The sequence below is a fragment of the Triticum aestivum genome, chromosome 1D, assembly GCF_018294505.1.
Source record: "Triticum aestivum cultivar Chinese Spring chromosome 1D, IWGSC CS RefSeq v2.1, whole genome shotgun sequence".
Lineage (NCBI taxonomy): Eukaryota > Viridiplantae > Streptophyta > Magnoliopsida > Poales > Poaceae > Triticum > Triticum aestivum.
This window is the reverse complement of record NC_057796.1, coordinates 76,863,404-76,885,546: the sequence shown is the minus strand read 5'-3', so window position 1 is coordinate 76,885,546 and position 22,143 is coordinate 76,863,404. Positions and strand designations below refer to the sequence as shown.

The following is a 22,143-nucleotide window of genomic DNA, read 5'->3' as shown; positions in this document are numbered from 1 at the left end:
CATTTTTATAGAGTCCGTCCCGTTTTGAGATATCACCAAATGGAGCCCCTCTCGTTTCGGGATATCAACAAATGAGGTCCGTCTCGTTTCGAGATATCAACGTTTGTGGTCCGTCTCGTTTCGAAGGTAGTCACTTCACAATTTGTTTGCAAATCAATCAATTCGAATTAAGTCATTATGTGCCTTTTCAGCATTTTTGGACTTAATTGATGGTGAGTTGATATTTAATTTTGCAAGAAAATAAATCTCAATTGCAAAAATAATAGTATTGTACCATTTATATATGTTATCGGGATTGCAAAATGCAAACACATTGAACATATAGTCATTTATAGACACAATATGGTCAAGAACATTAATATACACAATAATTGAGTATATTATGTATTTACACAGGCTCCAAAACATGTAGTACTTTGAAACCTGTACTAGCTAGTACTAGCTGTAATTTGACCAATCTGCCAAAGTGCTCTATACGAGCTATTAAACAAGTACTCCCTTCATCCGAAAATACTTGTCATAGAAATAGATATAAATGATTGTATCTAGAACTAAAATACATTTAGATACATCAATTCCTCGGATAAGTATTTCGGGACGGAGGGAGTAGTACTTTGCTGGAGCCTGGCCATAACGTATCTAGATGGGCTAATTGGCAGCCTGGAAAAGACCAGCCTGGCTGGTCGATCGGATAAGGAGAGAATAACTAGGAGAGAGAGCGACTCAAGCCACGTCCGAATCCCCAATCCTTTGACCAACACACGCGGAGGCTCCCATGGCCGCTCGGCCGCATCAACGCGGAAAGGTGCTCCCGCCGTGCTCTTCCTCGTCGGAGGAGCCGCCGGGGAGGCGGGTGCTAAGCACAGCGCCATTGGGGAGGCCAAGGGAGGCGGGCTCCCATGTGCCTGCGCGGAAACCGTGCTAGTGGGAGGCCATTGCCGCCGCGGCGCAGGATGCGGCGAGCTTCGGGTGGCGGCGTCGGTGGCCGCGCTGGTGACGGGAGGTCTCCGTCGGCTGCCGCCGGGTGGTTCCGGACGGCGCGCGTCGCCCAACCGCTGGTCGTGAAGACCAAGCGCGCCAGGAGCACCACCGTGCCAGGAGGCCGCGGCCGCGTACACGGCGGACTGCAAGGATGCAAGCCGTGCTATACCGCGGGCATGGCTACAGCTGAGGCAAGCGCGGACGCGAGCGTTGCGGAGGTTCGCGCAGGGCCGATCACCGCGATGGGTGCTGTTGGCCACCGCCGCCGGTCCTCCGAAGGAGGTCGCGATGGGGAAGCCTCAGGAAATTTACTTACCGATGTTTCTGATCTTCCTATCCCCCTTCTTCCTCTCTTCTTTTCTGTAGACTCAATTCACTCGGTGGCGAGCGTGAGCGCCGCCGGGCTCCATTTGCCGGTGCGGCCGGAGTAGCATCTTGGCGGCGGGACGCCAATGGCCAGGAGACGGCGGCGAGCGCCCGTGCGCGGCGAAGATGGAGTGGTGGCCGGCGGCGACGGGGATGATGGCCACGGCCTCCGCCGGGGGTACCTGCATCTAGTCCGAAGGCGGCCGCACGCGCTGGGTACCGTCGCCGATGGGCCATGGTCCGCGCGCCGTCACCTCGTCCTCCAGGCACCGACCTCTCCCTTTCTTCCGTTCTTCTTTTCCTGTGATTCTGGGCAGAGCTCTCGGCAGAGCTCGTGCTGATAACGTGTTGAATGTAAATGAGAATGAATCGAACTTCTATCTTTCATTGATCATCGGATGGTATTTATACCAGGCTTTGCGTCTCTTGGCAAAGTCGGTTACAAGGAGAAGGCGCTTGTTCGGTGATCACAGGCGTCTGTACAATGAGAACGCGTCCATGCGGCGCTTTGGGCATACAAACCGTCTATTACGGTTATAAACTAATTCTAACAGCGCGTTAGTTCATGTAGCCAGCAATCTGGTTAGGTGAAGCATGAGTCGGAGCTCTATATATGTACTCCCTCCGTTCGGAATTAATTGTCGCGGAAATGAATGTATCTAGACGTATTTTAGTTTTAGATACATCCATTTCTGAGACAAGTAATTCCGAACGAAGGGAGTATACGTCGAGTAGCAAAGCCCTAATTTACTGCCTAGGTTGTTTGGTTGACTTATATTAAGCCCTAATTCGCTAATTACCTTGCTTGTTGCTCTCTAGGCGCGCAAAGAGCATGGTTAACAATATATCCAGCATGTTGTAATGTCATTTAAAGCCACAACATGTATACCAGTTGGAAGGAAATACTTTTCTCAGCTTGCAAAAACATCTTGTATTATGGGACGAAGGATGTACTACTATATTAGCATATGGCTCATCTTTCATTCTTACAAAGTTTTTGAAGCCCATGCTTGAAGCTAAATATTGTTATATTGATTCATTAAAAGTCATAAAAGCCCAAAAAGCACCTATTTAGAAGCTTTTATGGCTTTTTGACCAAAATGAAAAAGCTGCAAAAGTAGAAGCAAAAGCCCAAACAAACAGGGCCTAAGTAGCTTCAAGGCCTAACTAATTGTCTAGGTTGCTTCTTGCTTGTACTTACCCAACTTCATACGCATGCTTGGATCATTCCCCGAACAATACATTATAGATACCACACATATACATGCACCTCAGCACCGCCCACATCGATCTCCCACTCCTACAAATAGAGGCATATAACAACCAACGTTGTCCAAGTCCATCAACTGATATTTGCCTGTGCTCTGTCGCCGGCCGTTCATCAGTTGAACAGATCAAACCGGTCGGTACGTAGGTAAGCTCAAGGTCAACTGCAATCCTTCGATCATTCCTACAATCTGGTACTCCAGTTATCGATTTAGATCAAACCGGACGGTCGCAGAGGTGCCGTGCGTGCGACGATGAGCTCCACGGGAACGTCGCCGGCGGCGGCAAGAAGGCGTCGTGGCCGGAGGTGGTCGGGCTGCCGGCCGATGAGGCAAGGCCGTCATCCTCAAGGACAAGCCCGACGCCGACGTGATCTTCGTGCCTTTCGGGGCGGGGGTGCAGCAGGACCTCAGGCTAAACCGCGTCCGCGTCTTCGTCGGCACCATCGCCAGCGTGGTGACCGTCGTCCTCGCCCCCAAGGTTGGCTAGGGTGTATGGTTAGCTCATGAAATAATGATATCAACTTGCAAATTGATTTCATTTATGTGTGTTGTTGTATTGTTTAATGTTTATTTTTGAGTTTCGGTTTTAAGACACGTAATGGTGAAACGTTGAATTTGCGGGCATGTACGGCCCTGCGAAAGAAGGCAACACAAAGTACTCCCTCCGTGAACAATTTGCGAGCATCTATGGCCTATGGAGTAGTAGTAGCTAGCAGGCTGCATATTTGACCCTGCAAGAGGCAACAGTAAATAGCTGTGGAGCAGCACCTGACTGCAAGGGCATGTCATTATATTTGTATATTTGACCATGATTTGGAAAAAAAATCAAAAACGACGTCTCTTTCAGTTTACATTACCCACCCCAAAGTCTATGATTTATTTATTTTTGCAGCTCGCAATTTAAAGTATTTCATCCTAAAATTTTACACACATACACATTACATCCTTGTATACATGTGTAAAAAAAAATTAGAAGTTTTTGAAACTGAAAAGTTTGTATTTTGAATTTTTCAAACTTAAGGTCTCCACAGAGCTCGGTCTCCAAAATGCCCTACTCGAGTCACATACCCTCAAAATTATAACTGAACTTGCACCAGGTAAGTTATTGTATCACCAACGTCACTTAAATCTTTTGTGATGAACAAAGAGCAGTTGGCAATGCAATGTTCTTTTACAGCTGAAACGCAGTCTTCATAGCGATGAAGGAGATCATACTGTCGCTGAGAACATAATTATCTATTACAGTCGATACAAAGATGGTAAGAAGTCTGATATACGAAACCTGCCCGACGAAGGCCGTTTTCAGGCCAGACATGAGAGGGAGCGACAAACTAAAATTCAAGCGATGCGACTCTTTTAACCCCCTCAGCAATACTAACAAGGCAAATTGTAGAACTATATTTTCCATAGCCTTGTCAGCACTGGTCTCCCCCGTCAATTCAAGTTATTTTCAACTCCCAGTGAGATTGCTCATGTTCCTCACCGTGTTGGAACATACACCACACATTTAGCGGCGAGGGCGCTTGCTGCTCATGGATAAATAAATGTGTCAGCACCGGAGTGTCAAAAAACATCTATATTTTAGGACTTTAAATGGAGTGCAAGGTCGCTGAAGCTTTCTAATCAGTGATTTTGGCCTTCAGGCGAACAAAAGGAGATAACAATGCTCGCTAATACTTTGTAATCAGCAAAGCTACTTCAACTTAAATAATTTGTATGTAAGAGAAGCAAAGACGGACCTTAATTTCTTATTTGGTGCAAGCATGCCACGTTTTTCAATGCTCTTATAGCGATCCCTCGCTAGATTGCAGCACCCCTGCACAAAGATATAGCAGTTAGCCCCTGCAGAATTCTAGTAGACAGCAACAAAACCAGAGAATGTTACCTTCAGCTTTCTAAGCGAGCCACTAATCTCCTCTGTCAACAGAACTTGAACGGGAGCAGGTTCAAACCTGTTGCATTCATATTTTAGTTATTGTCGGAGAATCAAATATCATAGCCAAATATGACACCATGTGCCCCAAAAAAATACTCCCTCCGTCCCAAAATTCTTGTCTTAGATTTGTCTAGATACGGATGTATCTAACACTAAAACGTGACTTGATACATCTGTATTTAGACAAATCTAAGATAAGAATTTTGGGACGGAGGGAGTACTACAATATACCCCAAAAAATTAGTAATGTCATCAAACTTTACAGCATGGTAGAACGGGTGGTATAAAAAATGATTCAATGAGCAACAACAACAACAACAACAACAAAGCCTTTAGTCCCAAACAAGTTGGGGTAGGCTAGAGGTGAAACCCATAAGATATCGCAACCAACTCATGGCTCTGGCACATGGATAGCAAGCTTCCACGCACCCCTGTCCATAGCTAGCTCTTTGGTGATACTCCAATCCTTTAGGTCTCTCTTAACGGACTCCTCCCATGTCAAATTCGGTCTACCCCGCCCTCTCTTGACATTCTCTGCACGCTTTAGCCGTCCGCTATGCACTGGAGCTTCTGGAGGCCTGCGCTGAATATGCCCAAACCATCTCAGACGATGTTGGACAAGCTTCTCCTCAATTGGTGCTACCCCAACTCTATCTCGTATATCATCATTCCGGACTCGATCCTTCCTCGTGTGGCCACACATACATCTCAACATACGCATCTCTGCCACACCTAACTGTTGAACATGTCGCCTTTTAGTCGGCCAACACTCCGCGCCATACAACATTGCGGGTCGAACCGCCGTCCTCTAGAACTTGCCTCTTAGCTTTTGTGGCACTCTCTTGTCACAGAGAATGCCAGAAGCTTGGCGCCACTTCATCCATCCGGCTTTGATTCGATGGTTCACATCTTCATCAATACCCCCATCCTCCTGCAACATTGACCCCAAATACCGAAAGGTGTCCTTCCGAGGTACCACCTGGCCATCAAGGCTAACCTCCTCCCCCTCACACCTAGTAGTACTGAAACCGCACATCATGTACTCGGTTTTAGTTCTACTAAGCCTAAACCCTTTCGATTCCAAGGTTTGTCTCCATAACTCTAACTTCCTATTTACCCCCGTCCGACTATCGTCAACTAGCACCACATCATCTGCAAAGAGCATACACCATGGGATATCTCCTTGTATATCCCTTGTGACCTCATCCATCACCAATGCAAAAAGATAAGGGCTCAAAGCTGACCCCTGATGTAGTCCTATCTTAATCGGGAAGTCATCGGTGTCGACATCACTTGTTCGAACACTTGTCACAACATTATCGTACATGTCCTTGATGAGGGTAATGTACTTTGCTGGACTTTGTGTTTCTCCAAGGCCCACCACATGACATTCCGCGGTATCTTATCATAGGCCTTCTCCAAGTCAATGAACACCATTCCGCTTAAGAAAATGGCTTCCATGGTCGACCTCCCAGGCATGAAACCAAACTGATTTTTGGTCACGCTTGTCATTCTTCTTAAGCGGTGCTCAATGACTCTCTCCCATAGCTTCATTGTATGGCTCATCAGCTTAATTCCACGGTAATTAGTACAACTCTGAACATCCCCCTTGTTCTTGAAGATTGGTACTAATATACTCTGTCTCCATTCTTCTGGCATCTTGTTTGCCCGAAAAATGAGGTTGAAAAGCTTGGTTAGCCATACTATCGCTATGTCCCCGAGACCTTTCCACACCTCAATGGGGATACAATCAGGGCCCATCGCCTTGCCTCCTTTCATCCTTTTTAAAGCCTCCTTCACCTCAGACTCCTGGATTAGCCGCACAAAACGCATGCTGGTCTCATCAAAGGAGTCGTCCAGTTCAATGGTAGAACTCTCATTCTCCCCATTGAACAACTTGTCGAAGTACTCCCGCCATCTATGCTTAATCTCCTCGTCCTTCACCAAGAGTTGGCCTGCTCCGTCCTTGATGCATTTGACTTGGCCAATATCCCTCGTCTTCCTCTCTCGGATCTTGGCCATCTTATAGATGTCCCTTCCACCTTCCTTCGTGCCTAACCGTTGGTAGAGGTCCTCATATGCCCGACCCCTTGCTTCACCAACAGCTCGCTTTGCGGCCTTCTTCGCCATCTTGTACTTCTCTATGTTGTCTGCACTCCTATACAGGTATAGGCGTCTGAAGCAATCTTTCTTCTCTTTAATCGCCTTTTGGACATCATCATTCCACCACCAGGTATCCTTATCTTCGCTTCTCCTTCCCCTGGACACTCCAAACTCCTCCGAGGCCACCTTACGAATGCAAGTCGCCATCTTCATCCACACATTGTCCGCATCCCCTCCTTCCTCCCAAGGGCCCTCCTTAATGACCCTCTCCTTGAACACCTGAGCTACCTCCCCCTTGAGCTTCCACCACTTCGTTCTAGCAACTTTGGCACGCTTATCCCGCTGGACACGAATCCGAAAGCGGAAGTCAGCAACCACCAGCAACCACCAACCACCAACTTTGGCCTGCTCCCGCTGGTACAACACTCTCTCCAGGTATCACCTTACAGTCTAGGCACGCACGCCTATCTTCTCTTCTCGAGGGGATGAAATCAATCTGGCTAGAGTGTTGGCCACTACTAAAAGTCACCAGATGTGATTCTCTCTTTCTAAAGAGGGTGTTAGCTACAATCATGTTGTAGGCTAGAGCAAAGCTTAAGACATCTTCTCCTTCTTGATTCCTGATGCCATAGCCAAAGCCCCCATGCGCCCCTTCAAAACCTGTGTTAGATGTACCCACGTGGCCATTGAGGTCTCCTCCTATTATTTAAACCTCTACCGAAGTAAACCAGATTACACTGGCAGTTGTAAGTTTCATGAAAATAGCAACACTAATATATGTAGCCCAGACTTGCAACTGTTAAAAAAAACATCCGGGTTAGAAATGTACTTGTGTCTACCCAGACGACGTGGGGCTGACTTGAGTCTTTCCTGCTTAGCCACAGTTAGCCTTATGCGCTTTTCCTCCTTTTCCTTGTCCTCTTTTGCTATCTCCTCTAATATATTTGGCAAGCTGCAAAAAATAATAGCAAAAATATGGTAACCAGAGAACTAAAAGTAGACCATTCTTGGGAGCTTGATGAGACAGGAATGTGAAACCTACCTGTCTATTTGCTTTGAAAAAACTTCCAGTTTCTTCGCATCTGCTTCTGTCCTTAACCTCTCTTTACGACGAGCCCTTTTGTTCAGTTCCACTCTCGTAACTCTTTTTGTTTTCTTCCTGAAAATTAATAGATCATACCATTAAATGATATCATCTATAAAGATAAACCGGACACAACAGCTATTCCGGTAATATTTTGCAAATTTACACCAAAGCAACTAAATTGAAACGTCAAAAAGGTACTCTATGTCTGAAAAAGCACATAATCTTCCAATCGGATTCTAAAATGTGAGCTGCAATCCTCCTGCACTCTACTAGCTTTCTAATGCCACCAATGGAAGAATAAGACAACACTTAGCAGCACCCAACTTTCTGAAAAACTAACTCATTTTGCATAATATATAAACATGTCAAAAATAGTGAATGGCGGTGTGACACTAAGCTTCAACCATCATTAACATGTACTCCCTCCGTCCGGAAATACTTGTCGGGGAAATGGATACCCGACAAGTATTTCCAGACGAAGGGAGTACTACTCACAAAAGCCATGAGGATAGAAGTATGATGTACTGAAGCCAAAATGCTTTACTTCATAATAACTGTATATTTTTCATAACATAGTCGAGTGTAACCTCTCTCCAGTTAGAGCATCAGCATCCTGGTCTTTATCACCTTCTGCAGCATCTACATCTCCAGCAGCAGCATCTCCATCATCAGCAGCATCAAGAAAAAATTTCTGCAGGCCAGGTGAAAGAAAAGGGATAAGCATGTCGAATCACAAGAACACAATCCAGTAACACAGCATGGAACGATACTATACTGTTCTGAGACTAAAGTCAGCAGCTGACAAGTACTCCGAAATGGTTTTGATAAAATTCCAATATATACATACAGGTCATATGATTTGCAGAACACAACTTGCAAAAATGGAATTCATGTTACATTGCTTACATAGCTCGTTACAGCCTAGATGGCACGAACCTGGGTATGGATATATGTGGATCAAATAACTTGTCATTTCATGATATACTTACGAAACACCTCTATAGACTAGAATGAAAAATCTCAGAATGAACTAGACAATAAGATAGCACCTTAAAAAGACTAGATGAATAATCTCAGTCTTTATAATAATGTTAATTGTGCCTGGATGACAACCTTCGTCAATAGAATTACAAGGATTTTTTTTCTATTACTTGGTGCAAGGTAGACTTGCAAGAATACAACAGTCCTAAGTCTCTAAAAAAAATCATAGTGCATGCCTATGTTCATCAGAAGCAATATACCAATATAACGAGTGAGAAAGTATTCAAAAGCAGATAGAAGGTTGGGATATTGTCCAAATTCCAGTCATCTCCTAGAGGGGCTATGTGTAAAGGCAGTCGTAGAACTTACATCTTCTTCAGCTACTGCTTGACCAAGAACAGTAAGTGGCACTGGTGTGGGGCCTAACTCTTTCGTGTAGATCTTGCGCATTTCATCAGCAACGGCTAGAGCAAGAGCGTCCTACAAACACCAACACAAACAACATGAGAAAAGAACTTACTATTAAAAGCGCCCAGACATCCAACAGCCAATGGTTTAGCAATTAAAAAGTGGATGATAATACAAACATCCTAAACTTAAAACATATCTTCAACCACATACTTGATGGGCTTCATGTGGAGGATTAAATGAACATCCTTGAGGCTCAACTTCAACCGCAGGAATCACAGATGTGGTAGATTTCTGCAAGAAGTAATCCATTAAAGCTAGACATTTTGATACCGACAAAAATGGATAAGCTACCAGATGCAGCATTTGGCAAGAAAATATGTTTGTAAATTTGCACAAATATGACTGCAAGCTTTACACACTCAGGCTTACATTTTTCTTAAGCCTTTTCATTCCCTTTTTGGGCAAAGCAGCCCCTTTAGCATCTCCACCCCAGATGTCGAGGTTCTTCTCAGCTGAATCCTCTTCCTGTAAACGAAATAAATCCCGCAATTAGCAAGCTGAGCCTCAAACAGAAAGGAAGCTGCACAACTCTCCAACAGTTAATACCATGGGAACACTTTTTTCTTCCCGTGACTCCTGCAATTCCTTTTTCTTTGCGTGTTTCTTGAACTTCTTCTTATCCTTCTTTGACATCAAAGAAGATGGGATTGTCTGTATATAAGGGTTCCGCTTCAACACACTCTCATGGTGAAGGACCTTCTCCCTGTTTTTCTCAATCTTCCTTTTGACAGGAACATCTACAAAGAGCACTAAATGTTCAGTGCCATAGATGCATTAGCACGATAACCACTATAACGTACATGAGTGGCAACAGAAATAGCGATTTCGGACGACCTTTTGCAACTTGTTGAACATAATAACTTCTACAATTCGGTACATCCAACATATCATGCAGTGATGCACATTTTTAGCCACAGTAGGAAACTAATGTAACAATTCCATCATGGATATCAAGTGCCAAGTGCTTAATAACATTGAAAGGAGCAGCTACAACACTAGGTAACTAGATTAACAAAACTAACAAAACCATATGATCAGCATTTTTCATGTCACTGCTAGTATCACAAACTTTGGCCTCCAATTCGGGACTGGTGCCTCAATCCTAGTCCGGAGCTAGACCACCAAACCGCAAACTAACACGAAGAAGAACAAAGAGGGGTTGACTGACTGACCTTTGGGGGCCGGGTCGGAGGCGGTGGCGGCGGAGGAGGTGGACGCGGAGGCGGGCTTGTCGACGAAGAAGAGCGAGTCGGAGGGGAGGGAGGGGATGGCGGCGGCGCCGGCATGGGCGTCGCGCGTCTGCTTCTCGTAGAACTCGTCGATGTCGTCGGTGCTGATGTTGGAGCGCCACGCCTTCTTCCCTTTCCGCGAGCTCTTCGCCGCCTTGCCCATCGCCGCCGGTTGCTCGCTCGCTCGCTCGCGCCGCCGCCTCGGGGGAGCGGGAAGGGTCTTGGAGGGAGAGGCTGGGAAGTTATTAGGGTTTCGGGCCTTCGTCGGGTTTGGGTTATTTGGAGAGGGCTGGTGTTCTGCCAGGTGGGGTCCCCGAGTTGTGGGACCGGCTCTATGAGGGTCTCGGTTGGTTGTGCAACCTTATGTCAGGAAAAAAACGTAGCAAAGGAAAAATGGATATTTTCTTCAGGTCTTAGTTTCGGATGGAAAGTGCACGAATCATATAATTCATTTGGACCTCATTTTCAAATTCCACCCTATGAAGAACACGACTAATTTTATTTTATTTTGCGGGAAACTTGTGATCTGTTCATCTTCAATCATGGGCAGTACAACAAACATCAGAAATAACAAAATTACTCTTTTTATCCAAGTTAATTGATGCAGCTTTAGTATAATATTAATTTGAATTGGAGCTAGTACATACAGATCCGTAGACCATCTAGCGACGACTGCAAACACTGAAGCGAGTCGAAGGCACGCTGCCGTTATAGCCACTTCCTCACCGGAATCGGACAAAGCTTGTTGTAGTAGACAGTCGAGAAGTCGTCGTACTAGATAGAAGTTGCGCACCAGAACAACAACACTAAGTGGTTTAAGAACATACTAATTATACCTTTCCATGTGGTTGACTTTGACACTCTATATGCACTACCTCTGTTTCATACATGCATTCATATCCCTTTTTTGTGTTTTTTTTTCTTTTCTGCATTTTTAGAATCAAGTGAAGCAAAGGAGGCCCTAGAAGGGGAAAATGTACACGGACATGATGTAGCTCAGGTTCGAGATTCTTCATCGTGCCAAAGCCCAGGGAAGACGGGCGACCGAGGGTAATGGGTTCGAGGGCGTTAGATCTGACACCAATGGGATGACGAGCTCAATCTGGCGAAGTCGGTGCTAAAATAAGGTCAGTGGTTTGCAATTTCAAAGCATTCAAATGTATTTCGGCACACTACAACTTGGGTTTGTTTCTACAACACTGGGGGTGTCTGCTTCAAACGTTGTGTTTTTGTGATGTTCGAAAAATTTGCTCCCATCCTACGTAGTGCATATGCACGACAATTTGCTGCGACCAATGGACATTTGTTGGATCCATATGCTCTTCGACTTGATGTTTCTTTTGCTATTGTTCATGTTTTGCCAAGCAGTTTTTTCTGTCAATATGCAGTTCGTATTTGAAACACGTGAATTTCAAATGAATTCAACAAAGGAAAAATAATGCATTCGAAGCATGGGCATCCCATTCGGACACTACAGTTTAAGGCCTCCTTTGATTCAAAGGACTTTCATAGAAATCTTAGAGGATTATAATCCTTAGAATTTTTTTCTAAGTTGGTTGTTCGATTCATAGGATTGAATCCTATAGAGAAAAATATCTTTTTTACTATTTTTTTGTAGGATTTCTAGCATCCATTCAAACCTTTTTGAAAAAATCGTTTGTTTTTCCTATGATGCATCAAACAGCCCAAACTTCTGTAAGATTGAGATAAGCATGGCATTCCAATTCTATGTTTTTTCTGTTCCTGTGTTTTTAGGATCCTTCGAATCAAGAGGCCGTAAGGATTTGGAGAGATTACACCATCTCAGACAAAGCCTCGAGCAAGGAGGGCGTTGGGCCAAAGCATCGGCTTCTTCGGAGGCATATCGGAACCAGCTACCCTGAAGCGCTGGCTCTTGCTGATGATCTGAACATGGCAAACATCCAAGCGGCATCGGACTCGAAGGTGGTAGTCGAGGACATCCGAGAGAAAAACCCAACAGCGTATGGAGCGATCATACATGAAATAATAGAGCATAGATCAAATTTTCAAATTTGTAACATTTGCCACAAATTTAGGAGCTCGAATATCGAGGCTCACAGCCTCGTGAAGCATGCTTTATCCCTTCCAGCTGGCCGACATGTTTGGTTAGGACAGCCGGACAGTCTTTTTTTCGTTCATGTAAACATTGTGACGTCGTAATAAAAGCTTTGGAGTTTGTCTAAAAAGAAGTTGATTTTTTGAAAAACAGGACAGTAAACATGTTCTGCCATTCAAGAAACATACGTCGCAACTCCGTGTTTACTCAGGCTACTAAATCACTGCATACAATACCAAATTCCGCACAAAAAAACTGGGGTTTCAATAGCGAGCAGGGTCCAAATAATGTGTTATCAGAAATAGCAGTGTTCAATAGTTCAATACTACAGCTGGATGACAAGACTACAAGCAACAAGAACATACTTTAAAGTCAATTAATTAACTCCGTGTTACAACATTAGATAGTGTACAATGGGCTCTCTGAACCTCCCTCAGGGCCACCAGCTTGGAGAAACGAATTGAGGAACACCATCAGTCAGGTCAGTAACAGTCCTTGGTCGCGAATGCCGCTCAAAGTTTCCAGTTTTTTGGTTACACTTGTTGAACAGCTGAACTGGATCTACCCAATTGCAGGTAACCAGACCAGAGTTGAGCTTAACAGGAGACTAGCCTGCCACAATGACTTCGCATACAGTTTTATCGTCTCCGGGAGATGTAAGCGTGACAGATAATATACAGAATGGCATGTTTGAAGGTGTGTCCTTGGAATGAGTAAACCCTTCCTGATCCAGTGACAAGGATTTTCTGGCATTGCCACAGCAGTCTACCAGTGCCCGTTGCGGCCATCCACGGTTGCAGGTAGTTTATTTCCTGTATATGGCTTTGGTGGCCCAGCTTGGCTCACGTCTATCCTTTCAGCTTCACCTGTTTCGCTCTTGCAGGTGTTATTTCTTCTAGGGTATGAGCTGCCTGAAGGAACACCGTTTGGAACGACTCCTTGGCTTGTGATGACCCTGCGCTGTTCATATTGCTCAGTACCAGGTGTTGAACAATTACCATAACGAAGTGCCGAGCCAACCACTTTACCAGGCCTTGCGACAGCAGCACCTGTATGATGAAGTGATGTATCAAGTTAGTCTTGAGTTACGAGGGCCGACAGATACAATTGTCATGCAGGCTTGTTTGCAGATTCAGAAGTATTGGACAACCCAGGTGCTTACCTTGAGGAACTCTGTTTGCACCAACTGAAGCAGGATCTCTGCGTGGCTTTTGTGTATTATCTCTGATTATACACCTGGAAAGATCATCCGTAATGTTGGCTGCACCCTGTGGCCGGCTATCTGAACCCTGTGGTCGGTTATCCGAATAGATAACACTCGGCCTGTCAACAGAAAAATAGATAGTCAAGAACCACACGTCCAATTTGTGGCTAGAAGTGACATCAGTCCATCCATATACCATGTTAAAGCAAAGTCAATATCTTACCTTGGTAATGAATTATGTTGCCTCTCAGGCGGTGCTGCTGTTGATCCCTTTGCATAATGCTCTTCAAGGAATGTGAATTGTTTTTTGAAATGATCTACTGCACTGAAATCCAAATAGAGGAAACAATGTTCGTTCGATGAACTGGTCAGTATCTTATGCAGTGCCTGACTGACTCCAAGCAACAAATAAGAACACATAGAATAGGTATGCACTACCTAATCAACAATAAACAAAAACAATTTCCGGATGCTTTATTTATCAATATCACCATCACCAAAAGAGTAGAAAAATAACCATAATCGTGTGTGTATAAACACTTAATATTTATTCATGAACCTGCACAGACATTAGTGGCACAAAAAAATTGTAGAAATTCAGATAGAACTACATTGTCTCTGAAATTCAGAGACATTAGTGGTCGACAAGAATAATGTCACTACATTGTCTCTGGAATTAAACTAGGCACTCCATTTCAATGAAGAATGCTAAAGTATTGATGAAAGAGAACTTCGCACCTTGGGTACATGAAATTAGTTGGCTCTGCCCCCTCAAGGAATTCCCTCAGCATGTTTGGATGATATTCCAGAATTTCTCTGTATATGAGTTCCCTTATGTCGTCCTTCGTAATTCTTCGTCTCTCAAACTCGAATTCAAGCTTAGTAATGGGCTGTGCAGAAGGCTCCCTATCCACACTAGCTATGTTCTTGAAATAAAGATCAGCAAGAGCCTGTCAACATGCCTAATACATTAGCTAATGGTATTCAAGGTTATAAGGAAAGAAGAAACACAGGAAAAATTGCTGGCAGGCATGGTACTAAAACAAACTACCTCTTCAGCACTTGGCCGGTCTTTTGGATCAAATGCTAGCATTCTCTCTAACAAATTTAATGCAAGTGGATCTGCATTCGGAAACTTCTGCGTAAACGGTACAGGCTTTTTCCGCCTCATACTGCTCAAGTAGCGCCTGGCCTTCTCATTTCGAATCTGTAGGATAGCTACAAACATCAGAGGATTGTATTGGAAACAACACGCTGTTTTATGCCAACAATACTGACCCTAGCAATTGTTTCTGGAGCAGGCGTTCCGAGGAGGTCTGTGATTATATCAAGTTGATGCACCACATTTTTCCCAGGAAAAAGAGGTTTGCCAGTTAGAAGTTCCGCAAATATACATCCAATACTCCATATATCTATTGCTGGTGTATACTGCAACATTTTGAAGAACATAATGTTATACATCGCTCAAGATATTCCAGAATATGTTTAGCTGGATTAATCAAACCTAGACATAGAGTACTTGAGTTACAACTAGAGGTGCCCTTATTCCTTTGACAGCTTAATCATTCGGTTTGCGAAAAGAAATACAGAAAACAAGGTCGTTCCTGAATGACATTGAAGCAGTATGATTACCCTGAACATAAAAACAATATGCAAATTAAAAAATATTTGATCCGTTTAGGGTGGAAGACAAAAAAACATGAACTGTGCCAGATGTTGGAATGTGTTCTTAACCATTTATTTTTTAACCATGCTGGCTGATTGGCATTGTTTCCCATAGCTAATACTCCCTCCGTTCCAAAATAGATGACTCAACTTTGTACTAACTTTGTACTAAGTTGAGTCATCTATTTTGGAACGGAGGGAGTATATATTAGAACACAACCTGTTATGAAATAGGAAAAGAACTACTAAGGAAATGCCAGGGGGATGTTACTTTGCTTTGCTGTCACAAAGTTGCAGAACCCTTAAAGCCTTAAACAGTAAACGAAGTAAATCAGATTCATATGAGGGAAAAATAAAAAAAATACTGTCGATACCATGACTCATATGAAATTTAACATATACAGACCTTGGAGAAAAAAGATCCACATAGCTCAGGTGCTCGGTACCACCTTGTTGCGATATAATCCTAAAACAGGATAAGAAATTAGCTGCTGTTATTGATATTGAGTAGCCAAAAGAAATGGTCAGCATGGTAGGGGGAAATTGCAATACCGTCCAAAATATTGCGGTTGGAGTATCACTTATAGCTACCCTTGCGAGACCGAAATCACATATTTTGAGCTTACAATCAGCATTAGCCAAGATATTCTTTGGTTTGAGATCTCGATGAAATACATTTGCTGCAAGAAGCTATTGGAAGATGCATCAGCCAAAATGATTTTTCTATGAGTCTTGTTTTATATTATTGCCAATCAACTCATAATGCCACATTTGTATCTATAGCAAAAGTATTAATACTCATCTGTTTAAATAATCTGAAAAAAAGGGATTTCTACAGTATTGCTCTTTGAATGGAGAGATGACGCATGCGTTTTTCATTGTTATTATACCAGCAAAATATTATTTCTTAGCATGCCAAAAAAGAGAACTGAAAATAACTACTTGATCACAAATAAGTTATTTATATTTATAAAAAAAGTTTAAACAGAAGTTCTCTAGCCTCAAACAGTGCTTCACAAGATTAGTATGCCTATCTAGTCGCTGACTTTTGGCACAAAGAGCAGCACCAATAGCATCCTCACTAGGACCACAGTTCTGTTGTAGCATCACAAGAAGCTTTGGGAGCACGTCCAGATTGTAGCTACTCAAATGATTAACAGTAACTTTTCATCACAGCATTGATCAGTTACTAGGTGATTAGACTAGAACACACAACTCAGGCTGTGACAAGCTAGCACAAATTCAACAAATCACAAATAAGATCTGGATTTCCAGAGTTCTCCGGGCACTATAGCGAACTGTGTGACCTGTATCAAAGCACTACACAGGTCCATATTGCTCTCGTGACTACAAAGTTTGTGGAACATACCATTGGTTTTAAAGGTTTTCACAAATACCAACACGACCAATACATCGTCGCCGGATACTAGAAATATAGTTTCGAATTTGACATGGCATTGTTATCTACTTACATGTGTATCACTTTTAAACACATTGACCATTTATGGCTGCTACAATTATTAGTAAATTGAGACACCTGACATCCAGCTGTTGGAATATGCAAAAGAGGCATCTTTGATGCGAAAATAAATCGGTTACCTGTATGTATGTATTTCAATCCTCGGAGCAACTGATACAAGAAAAACTGATAATGTTCTGGAGTCAAGTCATCATTCGCCTTTATAACTTGGTGCAAATCAGACTCCATGAGTTCGAAAACAACGTATATGTCCTTGAACTCTCTCCTCGATGGAGGAAGTAGAATATGTTTTATTTCCACGATATCGGGATGTCTTAGGAGCCTAAGCAACTTGATCTCGCGGAGTATCCGTGTCGCATCAGACACATGTTCAAAGATGTCGTTTATCTTCTTGATAGCAACTTTCTCACCGGTGTGAGTATCCAAAGCAGAGCAGACCACGCCGTAACTCCCTTTTCCTATAACCTCTTCTATCTTGTATCTGTTTCCCTCACCATACTCAGTAAAAAAGTCCATTTGAGATGTCTGTGTCACAAAAAACAGAATATGAGTCAGCTTGAGCACTGATGAATTGCGTTCTTTAGTATGACATGGTGAGATGGTGACACTCAAAATAGATATTAGAGTCATAATTTGGCAAGCGACGAGGACTATGTACAAAAAGACACTTGCCAAATATTATGCGAAAATGACCACATAGGAAATTAAGTTCCATGGAGAATTCATACGACGCAAACTAGCATGGTCTCAATCGTCAAGTAACAAATTTTATCTGAAAAAAGTTGCTTGGAAGCAAAAGAACGGCACTAGAACCACGTGATACAACGTTGTCCGGGGCATTACTTTCGTTCTCCAAAACAAGTTGAAACTTTTTGCCCAAACGATGGAATTGTTCGGATGGCATGAAGCATGCATATTGCCGCACAGAGAGGTGGGTAAAAATATGAACACGACAGCACAACTACTCAAGTCAAGGCTTTAACAAAGTTGGGTTCATAGCTCGAACTGAGAGGGTTGTGAATAAATGAACAGTAGCACCATTACTGCCGAGCATCAATCAATTTACAAGAGGAACTGACTAGACCTATACAAAACCAAACGGCCGAGCCAATTCTTTTCCACCAAAAAGTACTCCAAATCTGTAAAGCAACCCAACTCCAAATCGAGTAGATCCGTCTAGCCGCCAGGTTTTACAGCGGGGAACAAGTCTACCACGAGAACAGCGCAGCTTCGCGATTCGGCGAGCAAAAGCTCCAGACTCACCAAGATCCCGAACCAAGAACACTACCAATCCACTCCAAGAAAAGAAAGAAGGCTGCTAACTCCCAGCGCGGCGCTAGAGCGTGGGGGCGGCAGGAGCGCTCAGCGGAACAGAGAGGGGCACGGCCTCCTTCATCCGCCCCTGCCGCCTCCTCACGGCAGATCTCTCCCAGGAGGAGAGGGGATCTTTTGCGCGAGAAAGGCGAGATCTTCAAGCGCCCCCGATCCAGCAAGAAAGTAGGGGAGGAGGAGGAGAGCGGGGGCATGGGGATGGGGGAAGGGAGGGAGGGAGCTCACTCGCTCACGCGCGCGCAGGACGAGGGGGGACGCGGCCGAGGGGAGGAGTCCAGCTGCGCTGCGCTGCGCTGCGATCCAAGGCGAAGCTCGAGGACAGAGGGGAGGGAGGGGGGCGGCGGTAGCTGGGCAGTCAGGAGAGAGAAGGCCACCGGTGGCCTCCGCTTTCGGAATTTATACCCGAGATTTATTTCTCTCTTTGTTTAACTAGATTTCCGGGCTTGCTTCTGTTTATCCGTTTATATAAAACGAGAAAAGAAAATCGCTTGGCCCCGTTCGGTTTGGAGGCGCGCCCACTCCGATAGGGAGAGGGAGAGGGGCGGCGTGGAGCCAGCCGTCGGGACGGGGGCCGGTGCCGCATCGTTTCCTTTCCCGTTTGACGTGCTGTTTGGCGACGATGAGGCTGGGTCTGTTGAGGACAGCTCGTTTGCACGGCTTTGTTACTTTGTTAGGTTGGGGGATGTCTTTGGCTTTCTGGTGAAGATGTGTGGCGAGGTATGGTTAAGGGGTTGTGCGGATGTCAATTGGGGAAGTGGAATGCGTCTGTGGTGATTGAGCTTCTTGTCTTACTCGCTTTGGTCACCACATTAAGTATAAAGTGGAGCATGTAGGCTGTTAAGGCACGATTCAATGACTGACTCGTTTTGGGTTTGTTTAATGTTATTTGTTGTGGTTGATACGTTTTCATAAAGCCGATGTCAAACCAAAGAGAAAAGAAATATATCCCTAAAAAAAGAGAAAAGAAATATATCCCTCAAAAAAAAAGAGAAAAGAAATATAGGTGCCGGTGAGCCGGACATGGTTATGAAGTAAGAGTTCTAGCATGGGTCAAGAAAAAGATAAAACAAACTTTACTGGGGGAAATGCTGAAAGCAACTTGGTGAGAGACAAAAACGTCCGTATAAGAAAACCACAGGAAAATTAGCATGTGCTGTTTACGTCCTTATGCTTTCATCGGATTAACTTTTGGGTTATTTTCTTTTTTGGTAATTGTTATGTTCCTTTTTTTTGTATACCTGTGATTTTTTCAGATGATAAGTCTCACACACACATGTGACACGAAGCAATCCCGCCCTGACTTTTTTAAACTAAAGTTGTCATTCGAAAAGAAAAAAAGAAAAAAAAACTAAAACTTGCCATCTGAAAAGAAAGTTGCCATCCTCGTGTCACAAAACCGTTCGGGGTTGCCATGTGTTCGTGCCACATGCGTGGCATTTATTAGAGTCCATGATTTTTGTATGCTTGATCGTAACACTACTTCTTGGTGTTTTGTTGAGGACACATCATTTACCCAGTTTGTTAAGTCCAAGCATCATGTATCTTGGCTTTCTAGTGAACAAGTGTGTCAAAGTATGACGAAAAACTTCTCTTGATAGTAATTGAAGAAGTAAAATGTGTTCATGCTTATTAGGCTTCTCGTCTTACTTCACTTTGGTCACTATACAAAGGAAAATGCAAAATGGTCTGTTAATGCACGATACAATCATGGCCTCTTTTTCTCTATGTATTTTTGTTATTGCAGTCGATATATTCCCATAAAGCCCTCGTCAAACGAAAGAGAGAATAAAATAGTGGTGTCAGTGAGTCGGCCATGGCTCCAAGGGTAAAAGTGTTGGCAGGGTGTCGGAAAAGAGCAAAGGCCAACTTGAATATAGTCAAGGGGAGGGTACTAAAGCTTCAAGCCTCCACAATGCACTTGCCCATGGGGGTTTATATACTATATGCTAGGAGTCCTTCAAAAAATGACAAAGACTACCCTCATAGATGGTAGGTGAGAAGGGTAGTGGAGGTAACCTTTGGTTCATATATCCATAGAAGACTAGCAAAAGAGATTTTTTTGGAGGCTACTAGGGAAGGAGATGAGTACATCGCTCATGGTGCATCGATCCATCTCGTACCTCCTCCATGATGCAACTACATGTTTGATCACGATCGATTGGAACGACCAAATACAATGTAGGTGCTCATGCACACTCATGTACTCATGCAACGCCTACTAAAGACTAGAGTTGCATAGCTTCAAGCATTAAACATGTGGTTTCATCTCTAGTGGGATAGGGTAACACCATCCTAACCATCCAACCAATGATTGGTTATCTCGATGTCTGTTTTTTTAGAAAGTTCAGAGTTACCTATGCTCAACTCAAACACCATGTAACATATATCTCCAAGAGTTTTTTAGTTGTATAGCAGGGCAAAGCCCCATTGCAAATTCCCTTTATCTATACAAATTAAAATACATTTACAAAATAAACAATACAATAGCTTTCTACACGAAATAAACAAAAAAAAATAGTTACAAACATCCTAACCAATCCTTTAAGGAGGCAACATACTGTTTTTACTATGTGAGCTACCATAACCATTAGTGCTTGTAAACTTGCTTCCACTTCTAAAACAAGGGTTCTTCTCTACCAACAACTTTGTTATTACTAGGCATCCAAATTCCACATGAATCTAGAAGGATAATCTTCACGATGAAAGGTGCTCATAACTTGTCTTTGATATTACAAAAAGCTTCATTAAACTAATAGCTTAGGAGTTTTGTTTTGGCAGACAAAATGCCAACTAGTAGCAACATATTAGCAATAGTACAAACAAAATCATGGGCCTATCTATGTAGGTTAATAAAAAATGAAATTATGTTTCAAGGTCATCTCGAAATGGTTGACGGTTCCTAAGGACCTTTTTAGAAATTTGCAGGACAGACCGGAGAGAGAGAGAGAGAGAGAGAGAGAGAGAGAGCGCACTAACTATTAACTGTATGGGCCTTGTGAGTCATCTAATTTACAATTTTAGTTTTCATATCTCAGGGGGCCTTTGTGTCTCTGTAAATAACCATAAATATATATATATATATATATATATATATATATATATGTATTCAATATCTACATTAAGTGATCGATTTATCGTTGGTTTTCATGCTTAGATTATTTGTTCTGAAGAGAACTACCTTTTGACCTAGTTGTTCAAGTAACTGTGATGAATGGGAGGATGATTCCATCTATTTGTATTTTTTGTCTTGCAGGTCAATAGTTATTTCAAATTATGAATAATTGATTTGAAATTATGAATAATTGATAATATATGGTTGTCTGCATCAATCAATGCAGAGGTTGGAGGTTTATCATTCTTTTCGGAAAAATATATATCTCTATCCATCGTCTTGTGGGTAAGGAGTTTGTTATTCTCGAGTAATAAAGTGTAACAAAAAGTTATATACTCCTGTCTATTGGTGGTGGTCTTATGTTGTAAATCATTACAAAAAGTGATTACGAGAATAATGGCGTAGATCCCCAAATTAGAACAGGTAGAAATTATACATCTCCATGTTGGTTGCAACCCGCATGGCAAATGTAACACATGTCCTCTGTTATTCTTTATCAATTTTAATGCATGAAAATATGCTACAATTATAAAAAAACTACAAAATTAATGTGTAGTTTTGCATTCCTTATGATCTCTTTTGAGATAGCTTGCGTTTTATGCCTAGGCAAGCATACCCTATTTTTTTCTATTCAACTCATGTTGCATCTTGCATGGTGCACCATGTGCTTTGCCTATTCATCGAATCCAGAGTTTAGTGAAGCATGCTCAATAGGATCAATGCAGCGAAGCACTCGACATGCTTCTAGTAAAAGATACTCCGAGGGCACATAAAAAAAATACTTAAATGAGTTTCAAGAATTTTCATCAGTTTCGTCATTTTAGTGGCTAATATTATATATATATATATAT

The 22,143-nt window shown here is 43.0% G+C and overlaps 3 protein-coding genes and 1 long non-coding RNA gene across 5 annotated transcripts; 2 read left to right on the top strand and 2 right to left on the bottom strand.

The window, feature by feature from the left end:
* Positions 1–674: 674 nt before the first annotated feature.
* LOC123180402 (uncharacterized) lies at positions 675–1,741 on the top strand. Its single transcript, XM_044592448.1, has 2 exons — positions 675–1,199; positions 1,348–1,741. The coding sequence occupies exons 1-2, from the start codon at positions 900–902 to the stop codon at positions 1,372–1,374; spliced, it is 327 nt and encodes a 108-aa protein (XP_044448383.1). The 5' UTR covers positions 675–899; the 3' UTR covers positions 1,375–1,741.
* Positions 1,742–2,429: 688 nt separating this feature from the next.
* LOC123180401 (uncharacterized) lies at positions 2,430–3,450 on the top strand. The gene is made up of 2 exons (XR_006490983.1): positions 2,430–2,761; positions 2,849–3,450. It is a non-coding gene; the product is annotated as an uncharacterized lncRNA (long non-coding RNA).
* Positions 3,451–3,717: 267 nt separating this feature from the next.
* LOC123180399 (ribosome biogenesis protein NOP53) lies at positions 3,718–10,721 on the bottom strand. Of its 2 annotated transcripts, none has more exons than XM_044592447.1 (11): positions 10,366–10,721; positions 9,740–9,930; positions 9,563–9,658; positions 9,344–9,424; positions 9,092–9,202; positions 8,329–8,432; positions 7,697–7,813; positions 7,484–7,606; positions 4,501–4,567; positions 4,355–4,431; positions 3,718–4,141 (listed from the first exon to the last, which is right to left on the bottom strand). In XM_044592447.1, exons 1-11 carry the CDS (start codon positions 10,583–10,585, stop codon positions 4,123–4,125), a joined length of 1,206 nt encoding a protein of 401 aa, XP_044448382.1. In that variant the 5' UTR covers positions 10,586–10,721; the 3' UTR covers positions 3,718–4,122. The 2 variants fall into 2 exon arrangements, with proteins under 2 accessions (XP_044448382.1, XP_044448381.1); XM_044592446.1 differs by having other exon boundaries at positions 9,740–9,942; positions 10,366–10,679.
* Positions 10,722–12,739: 2,018 nt separating this feature from the next.
* LOC100137006 (mitogen-activated protein kinase 14) lies at positions 12,740–18,612 on the bottom strand. Its single transcript, XM_044592445.1, has 10 exons — positions 18,406–18,612; positions 16,968–17,373; positions 15,921–16,048; positions 15,775–15,834; positions 14,982–15,131; positions 14,755–14,910; positions 14,442–14,653; positions 13,927–14,028; positions 13,662–13,822; positions 12,740–13,548 (listed from the first exon to the last, which is right to left on the bottom strand). The coding sequence occupies exons 2-10, from the start codon at positions 17,362–17,364 to the stop codon at positions 13,265–13,267; spliced, it is 1,650 nt and encodes a 549-aa protein (XP_044448380.1). The 5' UTR covers positions 17,365–17,373; positions 18,406–18,612; the 3' UTR covers positions 12,740–13,264.
* Between the last annotated feature and the right edge of the window lie 3,531 nt (positions 18,613–22,143).

Bases quoted from the DNA above. Each gene is read 5' to 3' on its own strand.
- LOC123180402 (XM_044592448.1), top strand. From the start codon at position 900: ATGTGCCTGCGCGGAAACCGTGCTAGTGGGAGGCCATTGCCGCCGCGG. The intron at 1,200-1,347 runs GTTCGCGCAGGG...TCTTTTCTGTAG, and splicing joins CGGACGCGAGCGTTGCGGAG to ACTCAATTCACTCGGTGGCG.
- LOC123180399 (XM_044592446.1), bottom strand. From the start codon at position 10,585: ATGGGCAAGGCGGCGAAGAGCTCGCGGAAAGGGAAGAAGGCGTGGCGC. The intron at 9,203-9,343 runs GTATGTGGTTGA...TGGTGTTTGTAG, and splicing joins CTCCACATGAAGCCCATCAA to GACGCTCTTGCTCTAGCCGT. The intron at 7,607-7,696 runs GTAGGTTTCACA...TATTTTTTGCAG, and splicing joins TTTTCAAAGCAAATAGACAG to CTTGCCAAATATATTAGAGG.
- LOC100137006 (XM_044592445.1), bottom strand. From the start codon at position 17,364: ATGGACTTTTTTACTGAGTATGGTGAGGGAAACAGATACAAGATAGAA. The intron at 15,835-15,920 runs GTATTGCAATTT...ATCCTGTTTTAG, and splicing joins CAACCGCAATATTTTGGACG to GATTATATCGCAACAAGGTG. The intron at 14,654-14,754 runs GTAGTTTGTTTT...GCATGTTGACAG, and splicing joins ACCGGCCAAGTGCTGAAGAG to GCTCTTGCTGATCTTTATTT.